This window comes from Ciona intestinalis, chromosome 1, assembly GCF_000224145.3.
Source record: "Ciona intestinalis chromosome 1, KH, whole genome shotgun sequence".
NCBI classification, from domain to species: Eukaryota; Metazoa; Chordata; class Ascidiacea; order Phlebobranchia; family Cionidae; genus Ciona; species Ciona intestinalis.
Window position 1 is genome coordinate 6,127,534 of NC_020166.2, and position 23,897 is coordinate 6,151,430.

General features: G+C 36.2%; 6 protein-coding genes across 12 annotated transcripts; 3 read left to right on the forward strand and 3 right to left on the reverse strand.

Annotated features, from left to right (window-relative positions):
• Positions 1 to 1,722: 1,722 nt before the first annotated feature.
• On the forward strand, positions 1,723 to 3,992 carry LOC100184533. The gene is made up of 7 exons (XM_002132018.4): positions 1,723 to 2,161; positions 2,231 to 2,344; positions 2,402 to 2,511; positions 2,599 to 2,801; positions 2,911 to 3,056; positions 3,120 to 3,245; positions 3,578 to 3,992. Exons 1-7 carry the CDS (start codon positions 1,891 to 1,893, stop codon positions 3,709 to 3,711), a joined length of 1,104 nt encoding a protein of 367 aa, XP_002132054.1. The 5' UTR covers positions 1,723 to 1,890; the 3' UTR covers positions 3,712 to 3,992.
• A 226-nt stretch (positions 3,993 to 4,218) lies between these two features.
• Positions 4,219 to 5,337, reverse strand: LOC100179830 (protein UXT-like). Its single transcript, XM_018814749.2, has 3 exons — positions 5,208 to 5,337; positions 4,988 to 5,137; positions 4,219 to 4,650 (listed from the first exon to the last, which is right to left on the reverse strand). The coding sequence occupies exons 1-3, from the start codon at positions 5,288 to 5,290 to the stop codon at positions 4,446 to 4,448; spliced, it is 438 nt and encodes a 145-aa protein (XP_018670294.1). The 5' UTR covers positions 5,291 to 5,337; the 3' UTR covers positions 4,219 to 4,445.
• A 355-nt stretch (positions 5,338 to 5,692) lies between these two features.
• Positions 5,693 to 7,421, forward strand: LOC100185340. The gene is made up of 2 exons (XM_018814862.2): positions 5,693 to 5,904; positions 7,006 to 7,421. Exons 1-2 carry the CDS (start codon positions 5,712 to 5,714, stop codon positions 7,140 to 7,142), a joined length of 330 nt encoding a protein of 109 aa, XP_018670407.1. The 5' UTR covers positions 5,693 to 5,711; the 3' UTR covers positions 7,143 to 7,421.
• Positions 7,422 to 7,512: 91 nt separating this feature from the next.
• On the reverse strand, positions 7,513 to 8,610 carry LOC100177476 (proteasome subunit alpha type-3-like). The gene has a single exon (XM_002132045.5). The coding sequence runs from the start codon at positions 8,551 to 8,553 to the stop codon at positions 7,798 to 7,800; it is 756 nt and encodes a 251-aa protein (XP_002132081.1). The 5' UTR covers positions 8,554 to 8,610; the 3' UTR covers positions 7,513 to 7,797.
• A 1,027-nt stretch (positions 8,611 to 9,637) lies between these two features.
• LOC101242175 (perlucin-like protein) lies at positions 9,638 to 12,429 on the forward strand. 3 transcript variants are annotated; one of them, XM_026835419.1, is made up of 5 exons: positions 9,638 to 9,997; positions 10,060 to 10,148; positions 10,206 to 10,317; positions 10,587 to 10,749; positions 10,915 to 12,429. In XM_026835419.1, exons 1-5 carry the CDS (start codon positions 9,910 to 9,912, stop codon positions 11,180 to 11,182), a joined length of 720 nt encoding a protein of 239 aa, XP_026691220.1. In that variant the 5' UTR covers positions 9,638 to 9,909; the 3' UTR covers positions 11,183 to 12,429. The 3 variants fall into 3 exon arrangements, with proteins under 3 accessions (XP_026691220.1, XP_026691218.1, XP_026691224.1); XM_026835417.1 differs by having other exon boundaries at positions 9,639 to 9,997; positions 10,057 to 10,148; XM_026835423.1 differs by lacking the exon at positions 10,060 to 10,148 and having other exon boundaries at positions 9,921 to 9,997.
• On the reverse strand, positions 12,039 to 23,332 carry LOC100175158 (cytoplasmic protein NCK2). 5 transcript variants are annotated; one of them, XM_002132055.4, is made up of 6 exons: positions 23,315 to 23,332; positions 23,036 to 23,215; positions 21,696 to 21,786; positions 14,004 to 14,680; positions 13,468 to 13,614; positions 12,039 to 13,102 (listed from the first exon to the last, which is right to left on the reverse strand). In XM_002132055.4, the coding sequence occupies exons 2-6, from the start codon at positions 23,159 to 23,161 to the stop codon at positions 12,902 to 12,904; spliced, it is 1,242 nt and encodes a 413-aa protein (XP_002132091.1). In that variant the 5' UTR covers positions 23,162 to 23,215; positions 23,315 to 23,332; the 3' UTR covers positions 12,039 to 12,901. The 5 variants fall into 5 exon arrangements, with proteins under 5 accessions (XP_002132091.1, XP_026690650.1, XP_018669409.1 ...); XM_026834849.1 differs by having other exon boundaries at positions 12,040 to 13,102; positions 14,049 to 14,680; XM_018813864.2 differs by lacking the exons at positions 21,696 to 21,786; positions 23,036 to 23,215; positions 23,315 to 23,332 and adding an exon at positions 19,866 to 20,143 and having other exon boundaries at positions 12,040 to 13,102.
• Between the last annotated feature and the right edge of the window lie 565 nt (positions 23,333 to 23,897).

The following is a 23,897-nucleotide window of genomic DNA, read 5'->3' on the forward strand; positions in this document are numbered from 1 at the left end:
AATTGGCAGTTACATAAACTAGCATTTAATTATTTTCCACTGCAATGACACAGATTGTTGAGTCATTAAAATGTATTAAATTTACATCATTAGTTTATTTAACCAGTATCATGAATGCAATATTTTTAACGGCGTTATAAAGGTTTACAACCTACTTAAATTAAATGGAGTTTCAGGTTTTAATATTAAAACCATAAAGTTCATAAAAAAAAACAATAACAAAATATTTAAAATAAGGTTAGAATTTTTTTAGGTGATTATATATAAACTTTAATATAGACAATTAATATGTCATTAATGACTAATTTAATATTGTTTTGAAAGCTTATTCAAACTTTTTTGATGGTATCTCAACCAATACCACTTTCACATACTTCCCTTGAGCAGAGAAAACAAGGGTTATCTTGAACAAAATTAATCTACTTTCAAAATGCTTTAAATGTTGTATCATTATTGGGTTGTAAATATGACGAAAAAGTGTTGAGATTAGTAAAATGTTGGACAGTAAAACTAAAATAGAGTATGTATAACAAACTTGCCACATCTGTGACACTTGTTAAACCACATAAGCTGAACCTGTCAGCCTTTAAAACGCTTAAAGGCATATTTCAGAGAAAGACCACTATATTAATCAATATATATCCAACATTTTTTCTCTTGAGTACCACAGTATCAGTATGGAGTACAACCATATTGTGATTATGTGATACAATGTACTGGTTTATCATATGCTAAAAAAGATGGTACGTACAAAATACAACAAATCCTACCATAAACCGAAAAGAAACATAATCATGTAAAAATTGAACAACAATATCTCTAACATGTTTTGTTATTTTAACCTGAACATAAACAAAACATTTTATCCCCAAAATTGAAGATACAGAACTCATAGCTCCTCAGTATGTACATAAATACACATACCATATAATATTATTTAACCTTTGTCTAACAAATATTTTATAACCATGCTTACTCAAACGTACTGTCACTGTAGACTACATTAAGAGGTCCCTGGAGTCAGGTAATGAGGAAAACCCACAGTATTGATCCCTTAGAATCACACTAATGCTTGCTACACACAAGTTATACAAAATGAAAGGATTATGCCAGTCAATATCATATCAGTCATCAGTCTAACAGCAATAGCAACAAACTTGATGGAATGTTATTCTATTCATAGGAAACTACAATTAGACGTTATGGACATAGAATCAGACTGATACCATAATCCTATTTGCGTTTGTATAGTATTCAGCCTCAACAATATGTATACTGTATTTTCTTATGCTAACTTTTACATGCTTTATAACAATGTCTTATTGACAATAATAAACGAATCTATTGTTAATATATATCTTGAATTTGTATTTACGTACACGACACATCAGATATTTATAGTTGACACTGTGTTAAATCGAAAATGGACATCTAACGGTAAATTTAAACACGCCTATATACTCCTGCGGTCCTGCCTTCCCCTTGCTGATACACGCTTACTTCTAGAATGGGAGAAACACGCGAATGTGACTACGGCAGGAAGTCAGACGTTTCATGCTCCAGAGCGCGTGAAGTGATAGACATGTGCGCCTTCACAGTTTTTTTTTGAGAAATTGGCAAGCAAAATCGTAAGAGTAAATTTATAAGTTACGCGTCAGATTCAAATGAAACATTGTGCAAAAAAGGCATTTTGTGGAGTTCGTTTTCGTTTAGCATGTTACTTTTATTATTGTTACAGCAAAGCATATATATTAAGTATATATGCTATTAGTATATATGCTTTGGTTACAGTAAACGTTCGGTTTGGACGTCGTGCATTTAGTTTTTACGGCTAAACAAATTGTTGTTTTTTTGTGGATTCTACTTCAGATAAGTTTTTGCAGTTTTGGTATGGCTGCTGCAGTCAAATTGCTCATTAATCAACTATGTTGTCATTTCACCGGACACAAAATTAAACCTCTGGTATCTGTATTTCCAAGGTTGTTTCATGCTACCGATCATGTCTCCGACGTTCGGTTAACAAAAACGTGGCGCCTGAAAGTCGAGCCGTTTTGGAAATTGCGCGTAAACGTGTGCGGTTGCAATGTTTATGTCGAAAGTTTTGACCCAAACGTTAACCTGGACGGAAAGGAAATGCACGTTTACCTGAAGGGTAGTGAAGGTATTCACACTTTTATTGTTACACATGTCCCATAATATTATCATTGCAATGAACGTATTTTTTTGTAAGGTGCCGACTCGTACAATATCGTGGATCAAAGTAAAATCAAAACGATTTCCATTTCAAATACAAACGAAGGAGGAAATTTGGATAAACTGTGTATAAAAGTTCCTGTTGCATTCAGTCGGTAATAAACATTTTGCAAAACAATTAGAAAAATAAATCTGGTGTTTCAAACAGATATTGACATTTGTTCTAAAAACTCTGCTGTCATTTCTGTGTCATCCCTTGAAAGCAATTGTGTCTCTGTTGAAGCAGAAAATGGCGACATACATGTAAAAAATCTAAAGGTAAGGTTCTATTACTCAATAAAAATGTTTTATTTTACATTCTCTGACTAGATTTCTAGAGATCTTATATCTTTGTAAATTTTGCAGGGTAAAGCCATTACCTTGCAAGCAAAGAAAGGAACCATAATAAGTAAAACTCTATTACAAGGTAACCTTTCTTTAAATGGATGTTCCATGATAAAAACTGACAGATTGCAAGGCCCGAGCATACAACTTACATCCAACTCTTCAATTTTTACACAAGATATTTATGCAGAAGATGTGACAATACAAGCCAGGAATACTGTGGGGTGAATAAAAATAAACTTTTCAATGTTCGAGTATCTTCATTGAGCTTTTGGTTAATTACGGAACAAGATATTTTGTTAACTGATTAATTACGAATAGTTTACATTGCAGGATAAAAAGTATGCATGGAAACTCAAAAATATTTTCGGAGGGGGATATTAACATTGGGACTCTGGAGGGCAAGTCAAATATATCATCTGCTAAAGGAGCCGTCAATGTATACATAGCTAATCCAACTCCAGTTGCTGTAATTTCTGGTTAGTACTTGATAACAATGTTTAGTTTTAAAACAGATTATAGTTCTTAATTTGATTTCACAGATAACATTCAGATCTCAGCTCCATCTGACTTGACAGCTAATCTGAATTTTAATGCAAGCATACTGGATATTCCAGAATATATCTCTCAACAGAGTACTTCATCACAAATGGACCATGAGTTAAGAGGTATTGTTTGCTATTGTCACCCAAGTCTCTGTAGGGGTGACATCAACCCAACGTCTAAAACAGGGGTGCTAATATGTTTTACTTTTAGCAAACCTAAAACAGCTTTTACTATAATGATCCCTAGGTATTAAAAATATGAATGTAGCTATATTCCGAATGTCACTCCATTTTGTGCAATTTTAAAAAATCGTTGTCACGCCCATGAATTTTTACCTTCATCAAGGGAGGTTTGGCCTATATAGTTGCTTTATATTAGGTTACAAAAACAAAGTATCTAGTACAAATATACACCAAAAACTGAATAACAGTCCTTTTGAAATAACATATTGCAGCTGAACTGAATGGTGGTGGGCCAGTCATCCAGGCTCTGGCAAAACATCGTTTTAAATTCGCTATAAAAACATGGTTAGAAAGAACAATGGAATATCGAAAATTGGAGAAAACTTTTGCAGATGATCAACCTTGAAGTTATTTTATACATCTTTTATAATTCCAGTGCATACTTTGTCACTTTGTTTAATGAGCAATGTTTTGGCTTCTGTGTTGCTTCCGTATGCTTCTACCACTATTACAGGGAGTTCCTATGACATATGAATGAAATTATATGAACAGTCATTTAATTAATGTTTAAATTAAACCCATCAAAGCTGTGCTTGCGTTATTAGTTAATTGGCTTTTATATTGCTCAAGTTTACACACAAGTTGCTTTTAAGCGATCGTTAATTTGGTACCCAATGTACCATCATTTAATTTAATAATCGGTGCCTACCTGTGACGTTGGTAATTTATTTGCTTCCTCACACATGGCAGCTATTGGTCCAGCAAGCTTTTCTGAGCCGTCTCCTTTATGACCCAAACACAATCCACTCATGTCAGCACAAACTACTCCACTCACATTTGGTTGCTGCATAACTTCCTTAATCTTTTCTTGCAATGTAGTTTCCATTATTAAAAGTATAAACTTCTGTTACTGCAATACTAGACCTAAAGAAAAAAATGCAGCATTAATTTAAGAAAGAATATATTGCAGTTTTGTTGCGGGTTTTAAATTCGGTACATCAGTAATGAACCATTACAGTAATACACCAATTAGTGCTGCAGTAAATTATGTTTAAGACACTTCTCAGGAATCAATTGGAGGACATGATTGACAAAGGTGGGATGAAGGAAGTCAAAGGTTTTATGGTGGATTTCTTCATTCTATTCACTTAATCCTTGAAGCTCCTTTAAACCTTCCAATACCAAACGAATTTGGGCTCTAACAGAAGCCATTTCAATTGTCAATTTTTCTGCCGTTGCGGTTATTCGTTCAGTTTTTTTTTTAATAAAAGCAAGTGCTTCTTTGTCTGTGAATTCCACATAAAATCCATAGCCAACACATACAAAGATTTTGCTTGGATCCTCCCTGCAAAAATGTTAATATTACAAAGAGTGATTAACTTAAAATATTCTAAAAGATATTAACAAGAAAAAATAACTTTATTAGTTAAAAGTAAAAATATATTTATGGTAGTTGAAGTTGATCCTCTTCTTTAGAAATGTCCTGTACTAATTTAAAAATTAGATCCTTATCAAGAATTAGATCTATCTCAGTGAAGCAAAAGTTTCTGAGTTGCAGCATCCAGCTTTAATCTATCAACGTTTAGTGTTTTTTGGTTGAATCATGCACTACAACAGTTTAGCTGGTAAGAGAAATGAGTTAATGACAATGTGTCGTATTGAGATAATTAAGAAAGACTTACACAATTGCTTGAGCATAAAAGTCACATCCTAGATCAACTTGCGCTTTTAGTGGTTTCGTACCATCCACCTCTCGCCGTTCTATAATAATTTGAAGTTGTAGGTACTGGGAGATCTCCTCATAACATTTATCACGTAATTTTGTCAGTTTACTGAAGAAGAAAAAGAAATATATATACTGTGTTTAGGTATATATATTAAAAAAAGATTTAATTTACTTACAGCAAATCTCCCCTCAATGTTTCATTTAACAACGCTTCGTACTTGAGAACCTTTTCAGGTATTGCTTCGCTTCTAGTAGCCATTAGCCAAACAGACAAAACGAGAAATAAATAGAAAACAAATACAGCAGTGTTGCAGCACGTGACACATGTAATATAGTTTTGATAAAAATGCGCTAAACATTATGTTTAACAGAACGCTATTTTTTCCAAAACTGGACTCAGTGATTCAAGCACGATTTTAAATCAATAGGAAATCAAGTCAACGATGGCTAATTTGTAAACTGGTACAGAAAAGTTTGATCTAGTTTTTTGTAAGGAAACACTACAGGGAAAAACCCCGAGTCGAGGTATATAGTCCTATATTATAGTATTAGTAACTGATACCTTATATCGTATTTACAAAGACATCTTTTAGTTTTTAGGAACAGAATATGTAATTATTCGTTTTTCTTTTGAATACCACTTTTTATTTATATTATAAGAGACCGCTAAGTTGTTTATAATGCTCGGTTGCTGTGGCTCTTTGCTTCGAATCGTTTCCAACGTGCAGGCGCTTTCGGCCTGCCGTTCGTTTTACGTTAGCACATTACCTTCAGCCACAGTCAAGAATTTGCAACCATCGTTTTCAAGAAGGTGTGAAAATATGTTGTCACCATCGAACATTTTATTTCAACCAGAGAGGAACACAACAAGAGGTATTTAATTCAAATTTAAACTGTAAAGATAAGGTACTAACTATTTTATAAAAAAGAGCTTTAATTTGATCTTGGGTACTACCAACACTTTGTGCCTGAAATCCGAAAATGTTAATTATTATTTAAGTAATGCTCACCAAATCACTTATAAACCAATAGGTGAAATTCAGAACTACGGCCAGATGTTGTGACTTTGTGAGTAGCTAATTACTAACAAAGAAGGAGTTTGTATATGGATACAGATGCTTAAATGTGACCAAAAGGTCCAACCAAAGTTTTAAAACAGAAAACCGCTTCTAAAATGATTGTGTGAACACAACCTGCTAAAGTAAAAAAAAAACAGTTCGGTTATCCCTCAATGCATGAACAGTCACTGAACTTTTATCAATCATTGCTTCTGAATTACTAATGGTATAGTGACCGCTCTTTCTTTGAATATATAAAAAATATAAATTATTGTTAGTTGTTACAATTTTTAATTGAATCTAGCTACATACCAGATTATAAAACTTAGTTTTAACACGAACAACCAACTGTAAATCTTTTACTCCGCAAGTACATAGTTTTATCTGTTCTAGAAGCCATGTTTATTGCCAGCATATGTGTCGAACTTCCTGACATAACTAACAGTATTCGTTATGACCAAATTTTGGCCAATACAAATCGCGTCGCCAATATAGCAAGGAAAACCTTTCCCGACGTTCACGCATAATTATGATTTCACACATTTGCCCGCAATAGAATAAGTTTGGGAACCCCTGCTTTAATTAGTGCATGTGTGCTATGTCCACAGTATTCACTACATAGTGGACATAGCTAATATAGCGGACATAGCTGACATGCACTAAGTAAAAGGGACCGTACCAAAATCTGTATTTTACATATATTTACAAGAAGCAACCCAGCGGCTGAGACGCCTTTTTTTCAAATGCTGTGTTGTTTTTTGAAATTTGGGCTGTACTTTTAGATCACATTGGAGCATTTCTACCAATAGTAAATACACCAATTTTGACTTTTCGCTGGTATGCAAATTTAACCGGTCTGTGTTCTTTATATGTGTTATATATTTACCCTTATACATAACAAGATCTATATATTTAGGAATGAACTTCCAACCAAACACCTACAAGCGTATCAAGAAACATGGCAGACAAAAGATGTTGTCCTCCGTTAATGGGAAGATCACCATGATTAGGAGAATGATGAAGGGCAAGCCACGAAGAACTTTAACCCATTGATATTTATGTAAAGTTATCCTCATAACTGCTTATTATATGCTCCCAATATATTGTATGTTCACACAATATTTGACACATTTTAAAATATCAACTTTGTAAGTTTCACCTAATATTTTCTTGGACCATAATTGCGCTGTACTAATATAATTATAATGGTAAAAAAAACAAAGAAAACTTTTAACACTTTTTTTTGATTTGATCACTTCAATGTAAAAACTAAACATGGTGCATTTTTGTCTTCTTCACCCTGGTTTATAATAAAGTGATTTTATACCAGTATAAGTCTGTTGAGAACCAAGAAGTTAAACTTTGCTTTATATATAATCAATTTATTGAAACTAATAGATTGTGAGAAGAGAAGTCGTTTTTTCTTAAATTTTGTATTTTACACAAAACTTAACAACTCTTTAAATTATGATAGTATTCGAATTCAGGAGCATTTAACTATCAAACTCAAATTCATTGAAGTATACTGATTAACTCTACAGTTCAGTTGTTATTATAGAAAGCAAATGAGAACATATTTGATCTCCTTGTGCAATCTATAACATACAATCTTCAGTACAATACAATTCAGTTTGTTGTAAAATATTTTCACTAATAACTCTGAACTTGAATAAATCAGCTTAGGAACAAATTTTTTGAACTTTTAACATCACTCATCATCAGAATCACTTTCCTCCATGGCATCTTTAGCAAAAGCTTCAGATGCATCTACCAAATTTTCAGGCACCCTTTCATGTACACCACCGGACTCAGCACACACCCAGCTCAGTTGAAGTTGAAATGCCTTATCCTTAACTTCATCATGGACAACATATACTATTTTAGCAGCTTCATTAAGAGCCTCTCGGCAAGACAATTCTTTCAACTTCAGTTTCTCAATTTCAGTTTTGGCATTCTGCTTTGCTTTGCCCATCGCACATCCATTATATCCAAGTGGAACACCAGAGGGATCAATCATGTACATTTGTGCCGAGTCATCCAGATAGGAGGCAAGTAAAACACTTGCACCAAACGGCCGCACAGAGCTGTACAATGTGTAAGCATGCATGTACATTGCCACCCTCTCTGTCAGATGTTTTAGTGGTATAGGGCATCCATATTGCTGTCTGTAGTTACTTGCCTCATTTCTTGCAATGTCAACAATCTCTCGTGCATCTGTCAGAAGACCAGCAACAGCCATACCAACATGCTTGTCAATGTTGAATATTCTTTGGTTTGAATCCAGTTCGTGAAGTTTAGAAGTGATCAACTTTTCCACTGCCAACACAACTCCATCCCTGCATCGAATCCCAATAGCAGTGCTGCTGTTTTCCACAGCCTTTTGAGCGTATTCGACTTGAAAGACCCGACCATCTGGGGAAAACTGTGCAGCAGAAAGATCGTAACCAGTACCTATTGAGCTCATGATCGATATTGTCCTATGTCAAATTGTCCTATAATAACCCACAAAGTAACACACATGATAACTCAAACTGACACTAGGTGCACACCCGTGTTATAACGTCTGTCGTTTTCCGGCCACGCGAGGTTAAAAAGTTACATTCATGATTCATTCATTCATCAATATAGATTTACTTAATATATTTAACTTTTAATTGTTAACACAAAAAGAGACATATTTATAACACAGTATATTACTTAATATTAATAGTAATCATACATTTTTGGTCTAATATCTAATGTCAACCAAACCAAACAATCAAAAATGCCTGCTCATCTGCTGAACCGTGCTTTATTAGCTGACTGTTCAACCGTAACGCATTAACTATAGAAATCACATGTATATCTATCTTAAATTTGTGCTATGTGTGTGGTATTTTTTTGGTAATTTCTATGGATTTGGTAATTATTGGGTGCTATAAAATAAAAAAAATATTTTTCTTTTACGACTGACAAAAGAAAAACCGATTTTATTTCCTGGTCATGGCGTAGTATTTACCACAATAATTGATACAGTATAAGTAAAAACTCAGAGTCCGTACATAAATGTTTATATTTTTAAAAATTAATACCACTGCATCCAAAGTAAAAATTTGTCAGTACGTCCACGATCGTGGAGTGGGGTAAGTTGGAATACTGAGAGAAATAGTTACACACTTATTGAACAATATTTCAAAAATATATATAAGACGATTTGGGGGGAGAGCATAAGTTTGTACTATCGCATGCCTTTATTAATTGACAATATTTCAAAGAAATATATTAAAGCACACAACAAGTTATTTAGCGATTAAGTAACCAGGTGCTGCTATCTTAGCGAATTGCAATTGGCGAGGTAAGCATTTATAGTATAGTAGCGTGGGGGAGATGGGACACATTAGCACATAATATCCAATATTCCAAAAGTGTTTTAAACATCTAACAACCGTCTATGAGAATCGTAAGGATTCGGTTTTATAGTTCTTTAAATGTTGTTTTTTACCACCAAATGGGAAAAGATAGAATAAAAAGGTGTCCCATCTTTCCCAACCATACTGTAGTACTAATTCGTGGTACCCCCTAATATTACCACATGTATTAAGTTTGGAAATATGTGCAGTTTATTGTTACGGGATGTGAGTCAGTTGGTTTTAGGCTTTCCGAAGCATCGTTCATTTACTCAAATCACGACCTTATTATGAGTTACTAATGTGTCACAGACCCAAACCTATAAGACCGGATAAAACTACGTCACTTCACTAGTATTTTGTGTCTTCGAAAGCTTATTGGATTGGAACATTTTAAAATCTTCTTCATATTTTTTGAAAATACGAAGGAAGTTATGCAGCGGGACGACAATGCTGTTTACGAAAACTATGAAGGAGTTAATGTTGAAAATCAATGTGCAAGACAGCAACCGGATAGGAAAGGTAAACATGTTCCAACAACTTCTACATGTTTTATGCTTAAAAAACTATGATTTGTATAGAAGGTTTAAGTTCTTCTAAGAAGGCTTGCATCGGAATTGCTTTATTTTACTTCGTTGCGTCATCTGTTCTTGGCATTTACGCCTTTATAAGGGTTAGTATACTGCTTTCTAAAACACAGAAAAAGGTGTATTAACTTACAAATGTACAGGTTGTGTCTTTATCAGACACAAGCGTGCACGACAGACAAATAGATCAGGGGATTGACTTGTCAAATGTTTCAACCCCAGAACCATTACAGGACCTACCTAACTTGAATACAGGTAAGCACAATTGGACCAGAGTGTGTTAGAAAATGTATATTTTCATTTCCGATTAATAGGCTTGTTAAACAGAAAATTGTTGGAATTTTTAATAGATCAAATTGAACCACATAATTTGCCCCCTTCGAAAAAAATTCCAATAAAGGTTATAACGGATACGAGTCCCGCCATGGCAGCAGTCAACACAGTATATTAAGTAGGCCATGGTCCCGACTAATACGCTGAATTTAAAATAATGTATTGCACGTACCCTATTTATTCGAGTATAGACACGACCAGCAATGTACCGAATCTAAGATGGGTGCCGGTTGGAAACGGTTACCAATACTACCTTGGAACGCAACTCGGAAATTACTCCGAGTCACGGAAATTTTGCAAATCAATTGGAGCAGATCTGGCAGCAGTAGGAGTTCGGAATGTTGAATATAGAAGGTGGGCATTTTTAACTTGGCGTTGCGGACAACCACTGGGGCTATAACACCGAAATTTCACAATTTATACATACATTATGTCCGCTAAAGGCCGCTGCAGAACTTGGACATATATCTGCGTGAAACACATTTATATGAGGTATGTTATGAGTAATATGGTTTATAGAATCATCACCAAGACAGTCATCCAAGACAAAGTCGGTAACCGCAGTGCTTGGATAGGAATGAATGATATTGCAAGTGAAGGAAATTGGGTTTGGATTGACAACCGTAAAGTCATCGCGGGAGAATCAGACTGGGCAGAATTTCAGCCCGATAATGGTGGTGGCATTGTTCACAGACAAAACTGTGGCATAATGGCTTCTTACTTCCAAATGCACTGGGACGATGTATCTTGTGATGAAGCGGTATTTGCTTTGTGCGAAAAGAGTTAACAAAAAACATATTTTTCGTTAAATAGTCAGTGTAAACTCATGTGATGTATTTAGTTGTAAATGTATTGTTTTTACATATATATATATATATATATATATATATATATATATATATATATAAGATGGGGAAAAACATATGACACACATTATACTTTCTCGTTTTAATATTTGATATTATGCACTGAAGATGTCCCATGACTCCCATCTTCCCCCACCATATATATACAACATTTTTCAATTGCCAAAAAACTGATTATAATAAGATGCTCATTTTAAATGCCATATTCAATATATATACATATAAAAACTGTCGCAGATTTGTAGTTGGCGACTTTGAATCACTAAGCCAATATCAAAATAAAATATTTCGCACTGTTTGATTGTGTCTCATAGAAATAGTTTTGTCAGAAAAACTGAGATATGCATACATGAGAAAATATGTTATACCACTATAAAATCAATATTATGCATGAAAAATGAAATTTAGTCACAGCCACTTAAAAGTAACTTGTGCGAAATGTAAAATAGCAACACCCAATTTGAAGCAAAAATACCTCTAACCTTCCGACGGGTGTATTACAGTACTGTGTGGTAAACATAACATACTGCTACACTGTGCTTTTAACTTAACAATGAAATACTCTAGCTGTTAAACCTGTAATAACGGCCAGTTGAGAAATTAACGTTATTTGCTCTTAACAGCTCTCACTGTTGAGTATGGTGTTCAAACGCAAAAAGAATATTTTCAGAATTTCCTGAAGGCAAATTGTTAAGATTTCCGTGGTTTATTTTAGGTCACAACCAAACACCGGCCTTCCATGCAATAGCCACCGGATCGATGATCGATTTAAAATTATGCCGAGCGTTTCATTATTTATTAACGAACAGAGACGTTCACATCTGGTCCACGTGCATACAAACAAAGATAACCACTGGGGCGAATAACTGTATCCTTGTAGAATCACGTATGTTGGAGACCGGCATAGTGACGATCATTGGTTTTGTGAGGGTTTGTGCTGACGTATGAGTATGTACAACGACCGAAAGTACGATCATATAAATATCATAGGCGGTATGTACAGGATAAAGCATTAAAACAGGTAAGGTGTGCAGCTGGAAGCAGTTCGGTGGTGATTCGGTTGCACTGCACAGCTAGTTAAGGTAAGGTCGAACCGATTCAAACTAGTTCACGTTCGGCCTGAATTTTTAACGAAATTGGAAAACACCGGCTGGAAAACAGACGGACCAAAACTAAGAACAGAATATAAAAATGAATGTACGTTTCAAACGGAAGACCATGACCAAATTGCGTTGCTGTACCATATATATATATATCACATGGGATGTATTGGTTGATTAAGACCGGACCATAGAGAAAATGGTTGTATAATTATAACGTTGTGCGTGGCAAGTGAGCACAGCCGGTCAGGTGAGAATTGTTTAAATATATGGCTAATAGGGAAATCTAGTCTTGGACCCAAAATCGAGAAAACGACAAATTCGGATATCTACAGCGGAAGTAGAGTTTACAAAATGAAAAGAAACAGGAAGATGAAATAATATTCTTACAGTATGCTGTTGTCGATCGTCCGCAGCATACCAATTGTCCGCAGATGTGAGAAGCAAACAGTGGTTGGCGCTAAGCACTGTTTGTCGTCCGAAACGTGACGGACGCCGACTGCTCGGTGGGTCCCATGGACGTCAACTGTGTTGATTGCCTCATCGGCCCATAGGTTTACTCAGGTAAACTTTGCCCTGCTCTTTACTCGTGTAGATAGGGGCGGACTTATAATGCTCGAGCAATGCGTCCATAGAATCAAACTTGCGCTGTCCGATGCCGAACACTCCATTAGGAAGAGTATTGACCTTGAAATGTCGGATACGACCAGGCATCTTCATTGATATTGAATAATCACCACTCTAAGGGGGAATTGAATTATGGATCAATGAAACAGAAGACCGTAATGTGTAAAAAATAAAAAAATATGTATAAGTGGATTATACGGAAACTTAGATTTAGCAAAAGTAAAAGAATATGAAAATTTACAAAAACAAATAACGTCTTTTTATAGACACCAGCTAACTCTAGGTATGGTCATTCTGATTAATATACGCATTACAAAATTGCAACATATAGGCAATGCATAGACATAATGCTCTACATATACAGAGCAGTTTACTGTAGGCGAATTAAACTTAATCATCACACGACTAATATTTGCATTATATTTTAAATCCCATTACAACAATAAATTTAAGTGAAAACCAAACATAAGTATATTTACCGATGTTTCACTACCGCGGACCAGGAATTCTCCATTATCTGCCCGGTCTTGTAACCGTTGTTCCGCATCAGCACGTTTCATGTTACCGAAATACCAATCTCGACTGTGGATACCATCTGCTGCACCATCGTTGCCTCCGATCGCAGTCTGGAGAGTTACAATAAAGAAGTTAAAGCTAGAACTCGAACGTCTTGAGTTTAAAATATAATGACTGAATAATTATTAATTATTATTATGGGTAAACAGTGCAATTAATGCAAAGTACAGTGTTGCACAAGTATGACAACAAGAATTATCAATGGTCAACACTGGCAATGAAGGTATTGAAAGGCATGGCAAGAATTAGTGGCTGATTATAATACAGACATGCAAAGTTCAGTTGAAAGATGGCAATGCAGTGATTGGTACGAGAATGGTATAATGGGTTGCCTCAGTCTTTTAGGTGAGCGGAGCATTCCATTATAGTTAATGTAGCTATGCAGTAAGTCAGCAAAGTCGAAGTAAAAGTAATTATGTTGAAACCGAATGATACTAACATTCTGAGCATGCATATTTTCGATGTCATTGTGCTGTGGACAGACCCGGTCGTAGTTCTGGATATTTCCGGATGAAACCGGTTGCGCTCCATCCACTACTTCGACGTAGTTCATTGGGACGAGTCCGGTCAACCCTTCGCTATTCCTCGCAAGCCACCATTCCGGATCGTCGGGTGGTTGTTCAATGATATCCAGCATTTCGTCTTGCTCGAATGCGAGCTCTTCCGGGTTGCCAGAATTAAAAGCGTAAAGTGTGCGAACAACAGATATGCAGTCGCTTGCCGGCTGTACGTGTGACGTGTTCGGCATACTGCTGGGACATGATTGAGGCATCGAGCTGCTTTTAACTACGTAATTTGACGGGAAGTAACCGGGCTGTCCAGGACGTTCGGCATCTTTACCATACCACCAGCCGTCGGGATCAGTCTGTAGGACAATTACTCTCATGCCTTTCCGCAGAGTGAGTTCGTCATCTTTAGTTGCGTCGTAGTTAAACTTGCTAACGTATTCCTCATTCATATGAGCTCGGTCGCCTCCGTCGCCAGGCGGTTTTAAGTTCGGTATATGATTAGAGTTCTGTGGTTCACCGGCACCACGCATGCTGGACGGCCCCATCATTCCACTCATGCCCCCAGCTCCATTAGACTTCGTTTTCTTTGCTCCCGGGAGACGGTTTGCTGGAAACAGATAACTTTTCGTTAAAATTTTATAACAATCCATACAACAACTGCAACGTTAGCAACGATATTTTTTTTAACGATATTTTCAATAAAAGTAGTGGTGAAGTACAAGGGGTTAAACAGGTAAGAACTGACAGTCGTCTTGCAAAAACCCAACAACAAAATAGCTGATTAAGCCTAGCTGCTGACATAACATGTCGGTTTTGTTTGTGTATTTAGCTGTCTGTTAAACCAAAACTCTTGTTTGTAGTATTAAGCAGTTGATTTACCTTGTGCAGGATTATACCAGGACATAACAAAATGATCTTTTACAATTTCAAACTAAAAGTAACAAATCTGTGAAATCCACATACTAAGTAATTGCTAACAATCTGGTGACTAAAGCACTTGGTTGTGAGTGGTTGGTAAGTCACAAAACGGCCATGGGTTGCCATGGACATTAAGTCAGTGTTGCTACTATAACTATAAATACAAAAGCAAAATAAACACGATACCCCAAGACCACCATCGCTGCGAAAAATAACGTGGAGCAGTTGACATTGCGTTGTTTCAGGTTACGCGGACGGAGATCGCCTGTGGGCGTGCGTGGTCGAGCTATAATAGACTTACAGTCGTAAACTATGTCGAATATCCGGAACTACGAGTGAAAACAAACGTCCGCGGAAGTTTTATGTGCTTAAGGTTATTGCTCGTGTACTGGACCATACTATGTGCAAATGAATTACGTTAACCTTTTACTAGGCAGCAAACAGCTTGTGTGTTTTACTCCGACCGCCAATCGTCCAACCCTGAGTCAATATTCGAAATATTCAACTTAATGTCTCATAAAAATAGAAAGAGAAATCATTTTCTAAAATAAGCCATACACTCGACACACCAAATAACGAACAACTTTCGTTTTAAAATGTTGACAAATAATTCCGAATTTTTCTCAGAATTGTCTGAAACCTGAATGCTTCGAAATTACGTCACAATACCTAACTAAAACCAGCTCAGGAAAGCAGGCAGGGCTAAAAACACATTATCTGCTTTGCTATTCATTTCAGTACTTCCGGGGAACGATCTTACTTCCCGAACTAAGAGTGATTAACACGACACGTGACACACTAAATTTGTTTTTGTCTTTGGACATCTGGAGATAACAAACACGAATAAATGCTATTTACTAGCCGACTATCGTTTACTGGAAATACTAAATTAGGTAAATATTACCTTTCAACGAAACTATGCCAGATTCAACATGATATATTATATAATGATACAAACAAGCGCACATCATTTCCGCTGGGCAAGTTTTAGCTGTGGGTGAATTCACACCATGAGGCTGATACTGGTTCGTTGTTTTTTAAGTTATATGGCGACTTTACTTGTACCTGGCCAAACAAATCTGCTATACCAAAAGACGGGCATATTCTTGAATAACTTGCCTGTACAAACAAAACAAGAACGCCAGGATATCTTTATAAATAAAGTAACTACTGAATGGTGTTTGACTGTTGGTACTAGCCTATATTAAGGGTTACTTGTGACCAGAACGAAACAAAGCTATACTAATATCTTCTATACTTTCTATTTTATATTAAAAAACTCCAAGAGTCAAAACAAACGTTAATACAAATAAGTCATCAAGCAAACGTCTACACTTAACTAAGCATAATACCGCACACTTCATGCGTGTTGAGGACGTAGCATTAATGCAACGGAAAAGGTGACGTATATATAAACAACGGCTGTGTTACAGCTCTGTCACAAGCGTTTAAATAGAATAACTATATATTGGTTTACTATAGCTTTACAGCCAAACTTTTAACAGGTCAAATCACTCCGTAAATTTCTTATTTCCCCACATGTTGTTTCCACTGCATGGAGAATGAATTCTATATTTGACTCTTACTTTTGCCAAATATGAGGTTTTCAAGAAACTAAAACTAACGAGAACAATGTTGATGACAATACTCAGCAATGCGCGTTGTTCAATAATCTCCGCCTGCTGAATTTACTCGCGCAAATTGTTTTAACAAAAAAGACACTTGCGAACTGAAGATACTTTTTACCATACCTATCTAAGCATGCTACACACCTAAGCCTCAATTTTAACACCAACACCCGGTTTCGTTCAGGCTAATGTGACGCGTAATCACACGCACACACGGAAGGAGACGGTTACAAAGCGCTGACGTGGGCGTAAACAGCAACACTACTGTACGCAGTAAGACTACCTTGCTGAACACTTCTTAACGAACTAAAATCAAATAGAGTGTTGTGCTATTACTGCTCAATTACCACATGCAGTATGACGGGCTGTCGTGTAGCTGCTACGCCCGTGTTATGAGGACGCCCACAGTGGCTTCACAACTGAAAGCGATGAGCGACTAACAAATAAACCTACAACCGTATTTACGTTGCTAAATTTAAAGGCACATCATTGATTTTTTGTAACCAGGAGGTTATGGGCTTGGTATAGTAGGGTGGGGGAAGATGGGACACCTTTAGCACGTAATAACCAAATATTCAGATCGTGTTTTAAACAATTAACAATGGTATATGGGAGTCGGGAGGATACAGTTCTATGATTTATTGAATTTTCTTTGTTTGCTACCAAATGTAACGAGAAAATAGAATGAAAAGGTGTCCCATCTTCCCCCACCCTACTATATATAAATCGTTTATAAAAAAAACGATGGAGATATTTACATTACAATAAAGATTCGAAAAAAACGCCGACGCTTTTATCTAAACGTTTACCATAATCTTGGTCGTATTTTGAATAACAATACGCCTGTCTCTAACCTCTGAGCAGCTTCGTGTGTCGGAACTTCCTGTAACTCCTTGCATGACAAAGTCTTTCCCGCTCTTCATGGGGAATCTTGCGTCTTGTTGCTCCCACCAGATGAATATGATTGTTAGGAAGATGATGCACAAACGGACCAATCCTGATGGGGCTCAGAAAATGGTTCTGTGCCAAAGCGCACATGCTAGGCGAGGCGTGGCTACGAATGGCCAGATTTAGGTTTTAGATCTGGTAACAGCTTCACCAGTACCGTCGTAAATCCAAGAACTGCCAGAAGGCGATGCACACGGGCAACTGACGCAAGAACGACAGCTAAACTTGACACTAAATCTTTACTTAGTCATCTTAATAAAATTTAGTGACGCAATTAGGGAACTACTTGCGACTGTGCTTGGATGGTCGAACAAAATAACCCGGTTTGTTGGCTCGTTGCCTGGACTCTCTTGGTCGCTACTAAAGAAACTGTTTAGCGAATTTCGATAACAAAAGAGCTCGGTACACGGTTCATAAAAGAATCGATGTAAATGACGAAAGAATCGTAAGCGCGTGGAGATGTAGCGATATAATGACGTGGAAGAGCACAAGGACAATGACGAATGTAGGGACGTGGGAAATAATATCCGACGACGTTTTCTATTTGTTCGTAATCCGTCAACCTCGCAGTGTTTTGATCTCGCGTGAAACGCGCTGTCGTGTTGCTAACAAATTGCTACAGTAGCAGCAACACATGTTCTAATTCAAGGAGATATAACCCAAACATAAAGCCTGACTGCTCACAGGGTCATAGCAATTGTTTTGGTAGGCACTTGGGAACATGACGTAATTAAGTCTCTACACGTGGCAGTGACCTTTGACATCACATGAGCATGATGCGCGAGAGGAAGTTTATGCAAGGTCACGTGCCACAAATTCCATGTATGTCTGACACTGTTCAAGAAAGGTATTCAACAAAGAACACGTCGATATCAGCAGGCAGTATACCACAAGTTAAACCTCCCGAGGTATAGACGACTGTCTACACTGATTTATAAAAAACTCACGGGAATTAAAACCTGGCAGATACAAATTCCGAATCTGGCAGGCGACAAGACATGAAGAATAGTCGAATGCTTAAGGGACAGAAGGAAAATAAACAAACCAAAGGTACGGATTGACAAGCCTTAAATGAACCTGTTGTTACTGTTAAACAGTGTGATGATTCAACACTGCACACAATAGAATATAACAAGGAAGCAGAGCTCCAACAAAAATAGTTACGTGTCGTTACAAAATGATTCTTAAGAAAATATGTAAATGCGCATTGTAAAATAATTTAATCGCCTGTTGAACTGTAAAACTTGACTATGTCAATCACCCACCTCTTTTTTTTCGTGAGTTTTTTTTAGATACACATTGAGTACACTGTACACAGAAATAAACAGTCTAAGAATGTAAGATTAATCGTATAAAATTATTTTTATTAATGTTTTAATTAAGAGCCTTAGTGTGATGCCAAAGAAATGATCAAAGGGAATTGTTCGACAGAAAAGGCACTTACAAGGGCTGCCGCTAACGTGCCCAACAATAATTAAGAATTACAACGTATATTGACAGCATGTGGTCTAATTTGAGCTGGCTTATGAACGGAGTTAAAAACCATTGCCCCAACATCTAAAACCATCTTAGTTTTAAACCCGTTTCCACTTCGCTACATAGGCTTTGATTTTTGGTGGGAAAAAAAGCAAATTTACACACGGATATAAACAAGCTACGGTCGGTGTACAGTAAAATGCAATCTTACAACTTAAGGCTAACTTTATAATGAACAGTTAACTTTGACTTACAAGACAAAACAACCCTGGGTAAAGATGTTTTATTTTTAATACATCATTTATACCTATAAACGTCAAATTTGGCAACACTCGTTTCTCATTCATACGTTTGGCATTACGATAACGCGTTTCGTAGGTACATTAGATTAATTCATTAACCTTTCATACGCATGGTATGTCGCACATTTTCGCAGTATTTAAAAAGAAGTAGATAAGAAAGATCGGCGTCAGCATATACCGCCAGAGCCAGCTTACGTAAAAGTTGACGTACAATTCGAAAAATCCAATGACGTCTGACCTGACATGCCGCTACTATATGTCACAATGTACACTCAAAAACGAATGGATGTTCTATCTATATACATTACGTATTGTAACAAGCGCGTGCATTACATTAAGGATTTTATAACTGACAGCGCTCATTTTAAACGGTACGTTCTAAACGCGTTTTACAATAAATATTCACAAACACGCTTGATTACCATTTAACATGGTAACAGAACGAGACTAATTGGTTAACGTTAAAATATTAATTCACATAACCAGAAGTTCGTAAACAAACTAGATTAAGAAAACGTACCGAGTGATTTCATAGATTTCCTGAGATGCCGGTCCATTTTAACTTCCTTTACAACTGCAAGCAATACACAGTAACCTATGACTGCCTCAGTTGTGTGCACCACACAATCTTTTAATCCAAAATAATCTAGCTTGTAGTTGGGTGGCAGTCAGCACATAAGTAGGTCAGTCCGGCAAGTTCAGTTGAAGTTGCTTCTAACAGAGCAGCAATATTGCGAATAAAGGCAGATCGATAATCACCTACATTACGTTGACTTTGCCTGGGTCTTGGAAAGAGTCAAGCTAATTAGACAAGCAATCCCAATCGATACAATTTACCGCTGCCTGAGCCTACGTAGGTTAAGTGCTATAAAGTTAATATTCAACAAGGAAAGCACCGCTGCTCGGCAACGCTACTGTCTGCGATAAAGTCTTTCGAAGAAGCTTACCAAAACAAACGCTGTGTGTTAAATAACCGAGCAACATATCAGGAGCAATACAGCAATAAAAAGGGAATGGGCGCAGTCACTTCCGAAAGCACGCAGCGTGCCGGATCACACACTGCGGCCTGGATAGCCGCGTGCTTGGGAGAAAGTCGTGTTACCGCGGGGAGTTGGCTGTAAATCATCAGGATTTCCACTTCGGTTGTCACCTTAGCAAGCAGACTTAAAGATTTTTCTTGCCGTCGTTTGGCAACACTGTTAACGTCATACGAGCAAGTAACACAAAGAATGAGATTACGCTGATCACGATTCGGAATGATGTATCAACACTAAGCAGCATAACATGATGACACACCAGTGCAAGTCAACGGAATTTGTTAGCATAAATCACTGCACCTTTCCTACTATAACCTCCATTACCTTGCATAATATACCTGCTAACCCATGCAACCTGAATCAGCTGATTTATTTATAGCTCCTACCTAATAACAATACCCTTATCAAACCGGGAAGCATATTATGCATGCGTGCCAACACTGAATAGCAAGTAATGTGAGATGCTATCAAGCCAGTATGGATAAGTTCACGAATCAGAGACTATACAGCTACAGAAGTCAGTAGCTATTTCTAGCAGAACATGGTCAGAATTCCAAGATTAGGAATCTAGTGCACAATTGCATACATACAATGGAATAACAGTATTAGGATAACTGGTAAAACTAGTAGTTTTTAACAGAAAAACTGTGAAAATTATCAATTTAGCTACATCAATAATATGTAACAGTTAAAACGGCAATTATAATTTAAAACATCAAACAATATTAGAGAAAGGGCTAAAAAATCAAACCAGCTCAGGCCTCAAGCAAGCAAGATAATCAGGAAATTTTTTGTACTTTAAGTAATAATTAACAAGTAATTACACGGTAAAACTGTTCTGTTACACAATGTCTTTGTTGTTGTTTATTGTCTTACAATAAACACCCCCTGTGTATATCAGAGTAGCTAATTACCTACAGGTGCTGGTCATTGTTAAGCAGATAACTATCTAAGAAATATTGCCCTTTTTCCTGGAATTTGTTTTATATATATATATATATATACATTATATAGTAATGCAGTCAACTGTAAGTATTGCTATTGGGGGATTTCATTTTAATATTATGAAGTGCGTTGTTACATTGAGGTGCGTGACGCAATTTCGACCATACTAATTATTGATCATGACAAACAGAGTAGCAGATTCAACTTATAAAGAATGTCAATTAGTAAACCACAAAAGCCTGTTACACAAATGACAATGAGGGTTTGGTTACCACATTGTTACAGCCATTTCACCATAACACTTCTCCAACACACAATTACACAGGGTAGCGAGTACAATAGATATAAATTATTGTCTTACAACTTACCGATTCTGTTCACCAGTGACTCTCCTTTTCCCTTGTCCCTTCTTAAGTAATTTGAAGGTACCAGTCCAATCTTGTTAGCATTGTTTCGGACCTGTGACAAAATAAATTTGATTAACATTCTGTCAAAGACTTAGTTAGGGCTATTGGTAAGGGTAAACTTGCCTTGCTTATTATTTATTTAATAACCCTAATATCGATTAAAATGTTTACAAAATTGTGGCTTGCAATGTTAAAAAGTGGTAAAACAAAAAATGATTGTCTTGTGTACAGTACACCAATTAGTGACATATTAACAAAGAAGGACCAAATTAAACAAAGAAAAAATCACTAAACCAACTTTTTCTGTTGATATCACAGTGGACTTATATACAAAACATAGTTCTTAATAATTTAACTAAAAAAAAACAAACTTAACTGAGCAGAATAAACCAACACCAAACCCTTTTAGTTAGGCTATTTATAGTTTGTGATGGAACAAAATACCCAATTTCACAGCTTTGATAAACTAGACAAAAATAATATGTTATATATACCAGAAGACAGTTGCCATTTAAAATTAACATGTTCACTTTAAAATCCCCCTAAACATAATGATGCTGTTATATATTTTACCAGTATTACTACATTGGGTAGGCTACAGTATATTTTGCTATATTGAATCTTATTGAGCACAAAAAACTCTTTAATAGCTAATAACTTGAACTTTATGTCTATTTGTGTACAGCTTCAATAGTTTTCCTTGTTTAGTGTATAGCCCACAGAATTGAAATTGCAATAAACATCCCTAAAGTGCTTTAATATTTATTCGTGTGGATACATTTTTAGTAGTTGCAAGTGCTTTCTTTGCGTGTTCTACGTGCTAAAAATTAAGCTTAAAGTTTCTAAGCATACAGTCTGCAGAATATGGCAGTTCCTGCTGAGATATCGCGCGTGCAAGATGGTTATTTTTATGCTTGTACACATGCTATCACTAAAAATCGACATGCAAAGCATGTACACTTCCAGGCGGCGTTGGAAAATCCTACTTAATTTAATACGATTTTTTTCACTGTTTAATTAATTGACGCGCATGGGACAAATTATGGCATGTATAACCAAAATTTTGTAAACAAAATCGCTTGTGCACCTGTCATACTGTGGCCAGGCACCAAAGAGATAGGCCTATTTATTAAATTTATAAGTATGTTTATACACCCTACTAAAGCTGCAAGTGTAACACTTTTGTCAAAGCATGTAACCTACAGAACCAGTTTATACAAACTCTAAACACAGTGCACGGAATGCCTCCACTTAATTACACCACATAACAATTAATACACTCCCACACAAAAATTGCCCACCCTCCACCATGTGTGCTTTGCATCCAATAAATAAAGTTGTTCATTCTTCTTTATGGATAATTCTTCACCTTCCTTGGCACTATAATCATACAAAGCAACCACAACTTCTTCACAACCAAGCGACATGACATTTAATGAGGAGATAACACAAGAATGACTTCAGTTCATTTATCCTTTCATCTGTAACAAAAGTTTAAAAAATATTTCAACAGCTTTCCAGGAAAATTAAATAGCCTTCTATTTATTAAAAGACCAACGAGTGCTGCAACTGATACTTACATAGCTGCTGTTAACAAAAAATATCCTATACGGAATACTGTATACAACAATTATACTCAGCCAAAAATGTCTGTATGTTTGTTTGATTTTGCCGTGTGACCGTTACAGTTGTTTCGACAAAATCACACACTACATACACAGAGCCATAGAAATACCGAGTAGTCCAACCCATTGTTACGTAAAACACAAATTGAACGGCAATTTGGGTCCAAAATAACACAGTAGGTATAGGGAAAATGTATGTTTTTCGGTAAATTACAGAAAAACTTGGGCCTAAAAACAAATTTAAAGGTTGAAAAATGTAAAAAACATGTGTTATTTGTTTTCTGTGTCAAAAAAAGTCAAAAATTAGAATTAGAAGCGGTTGATTTGCGACATTTTAGTCATTTAATGCGGCTAAATTTATACATTTTTTCTAAAAAATGTTTGGTAGGGTAAATAGAAGCTGTTTTACACCTTCCCACAATAGGAAAACACAAACAAAACTTAACAAGTTCGTTTAAACCCATTGTCAAAGTCACCACTTTTGCTCTATTTTGGACACACATAAACGGCAGTTGGACTACTCGGTGTTTATACGACT

Excerpts from the sequence above, each read along its gene's own strand:
- LOC100184533 (XM_002132018.4), top strand. The coding sequence starts at position 1,891 with ATGGCTGCTGCAGTCAAATTGCTCATTAATCAACTATGTTGTCATTTC. Across the intron at positions 2,162-2,230 it reads TTACCTGAAGGGTAGTGAAG|GTGCCGACTCGTACAATATC; the intron begins GTATTCACACTT and ends TTTTTTTGTAAG. Across the intron at positions 2,802-2,910 it reads CAAGCCAGGAATACTGTGGG|GATAAAAAGTATGCATGGAA; the intron begins GTGAATAAAAAT and ends TTTACATTGCAG.
- LOC100179830 (XM_018814749.2), bottom strand. The coding sequence starts at position 5,290 with ATGGCTACTAGAAGCGAAGCAATACCTGAAAAGGTTCTCAAGTACGAA. Across the intron at positions 5,138-5,207 it reads ACATTGAGGGGAGATTTGCT|TAAACTGACAAAATTACGTG; the intron begins GTAAGTAAATTA and ends TTTCTTCTTCAG. Across the intron at positions 4,651-4,987 it reads TTTTATGCTCAAGCAATTGT|GGAGGATCCAAGCAAAATCT; the intron begins GTAAGTCTTTCT and ends ACATTTTTGCAG.
- LOC100185340 (XM_018814862.2), top strand. The coding sequence starts at position 5,712 with ATGCTCGGTTGCTGTGGCTCTTTGCTTCGAATCGTTTCCAACGTGCAG. Across the intron at positions 5,905-7,005 it reads AGAGAGGAACACAACAAGAG|GAATGAACTTCCAACCAAAC; the intron begins GTATTTAATTCA and ends CTATATATTTAG.
- LOC100177476 (XM_002132045.5), bottom strand. The coding sequence starts at position 8,553 with ATGAGCTCAATAGGTACTGGTTACGATCTTTCTGCTGCACAGTTTTCC.
- LOC101242175 (XM_026835417.1), top strand. The coding sequence starts at position 9,910 with ATGCAGCGGGACGACAATGCTGTTTACGAAAACTATGAAGGAGTTAAT. Across the intron at positions 10,149-10,205 it reads GCATTTACGCCTTTATAAGG|GTTGTGTCTTTATCAGACAC; the intron begins GTTAGTATACTG and ends ACAAATGTACAG. Across the intron at positions 10,750-10,914 it reads CGGAATGTTGAATATAGAAG|AATCATCACCAAGACAGTCA; the intron begins GTGGGCATTTTT and ends TATGGTTTATAG.
- LOC100175158 (XM_002132055.4), bottom strand. The coding sequence starts at position 23,161 with ATGTCGCTTGGTTGTGAAGAAGTTGTGGTTGCTTTGTATGATTATAGT. Across the intron at positions 21,787-23,035 it reads CAAAGCACACATGGTGGAGG|GTCCGAAACAATGCTAACAA; the intron begins GTGGGCAATTTT and ends ATTTTGTCACAG. Across the intron at positions 13,615-14,003 it reads AAAATATGCATGCTCAGAAT|ACTGCGATCGGAGGCAACGA; the intron begins GTTAGTATCATT and ends GTAACTCTCCAG.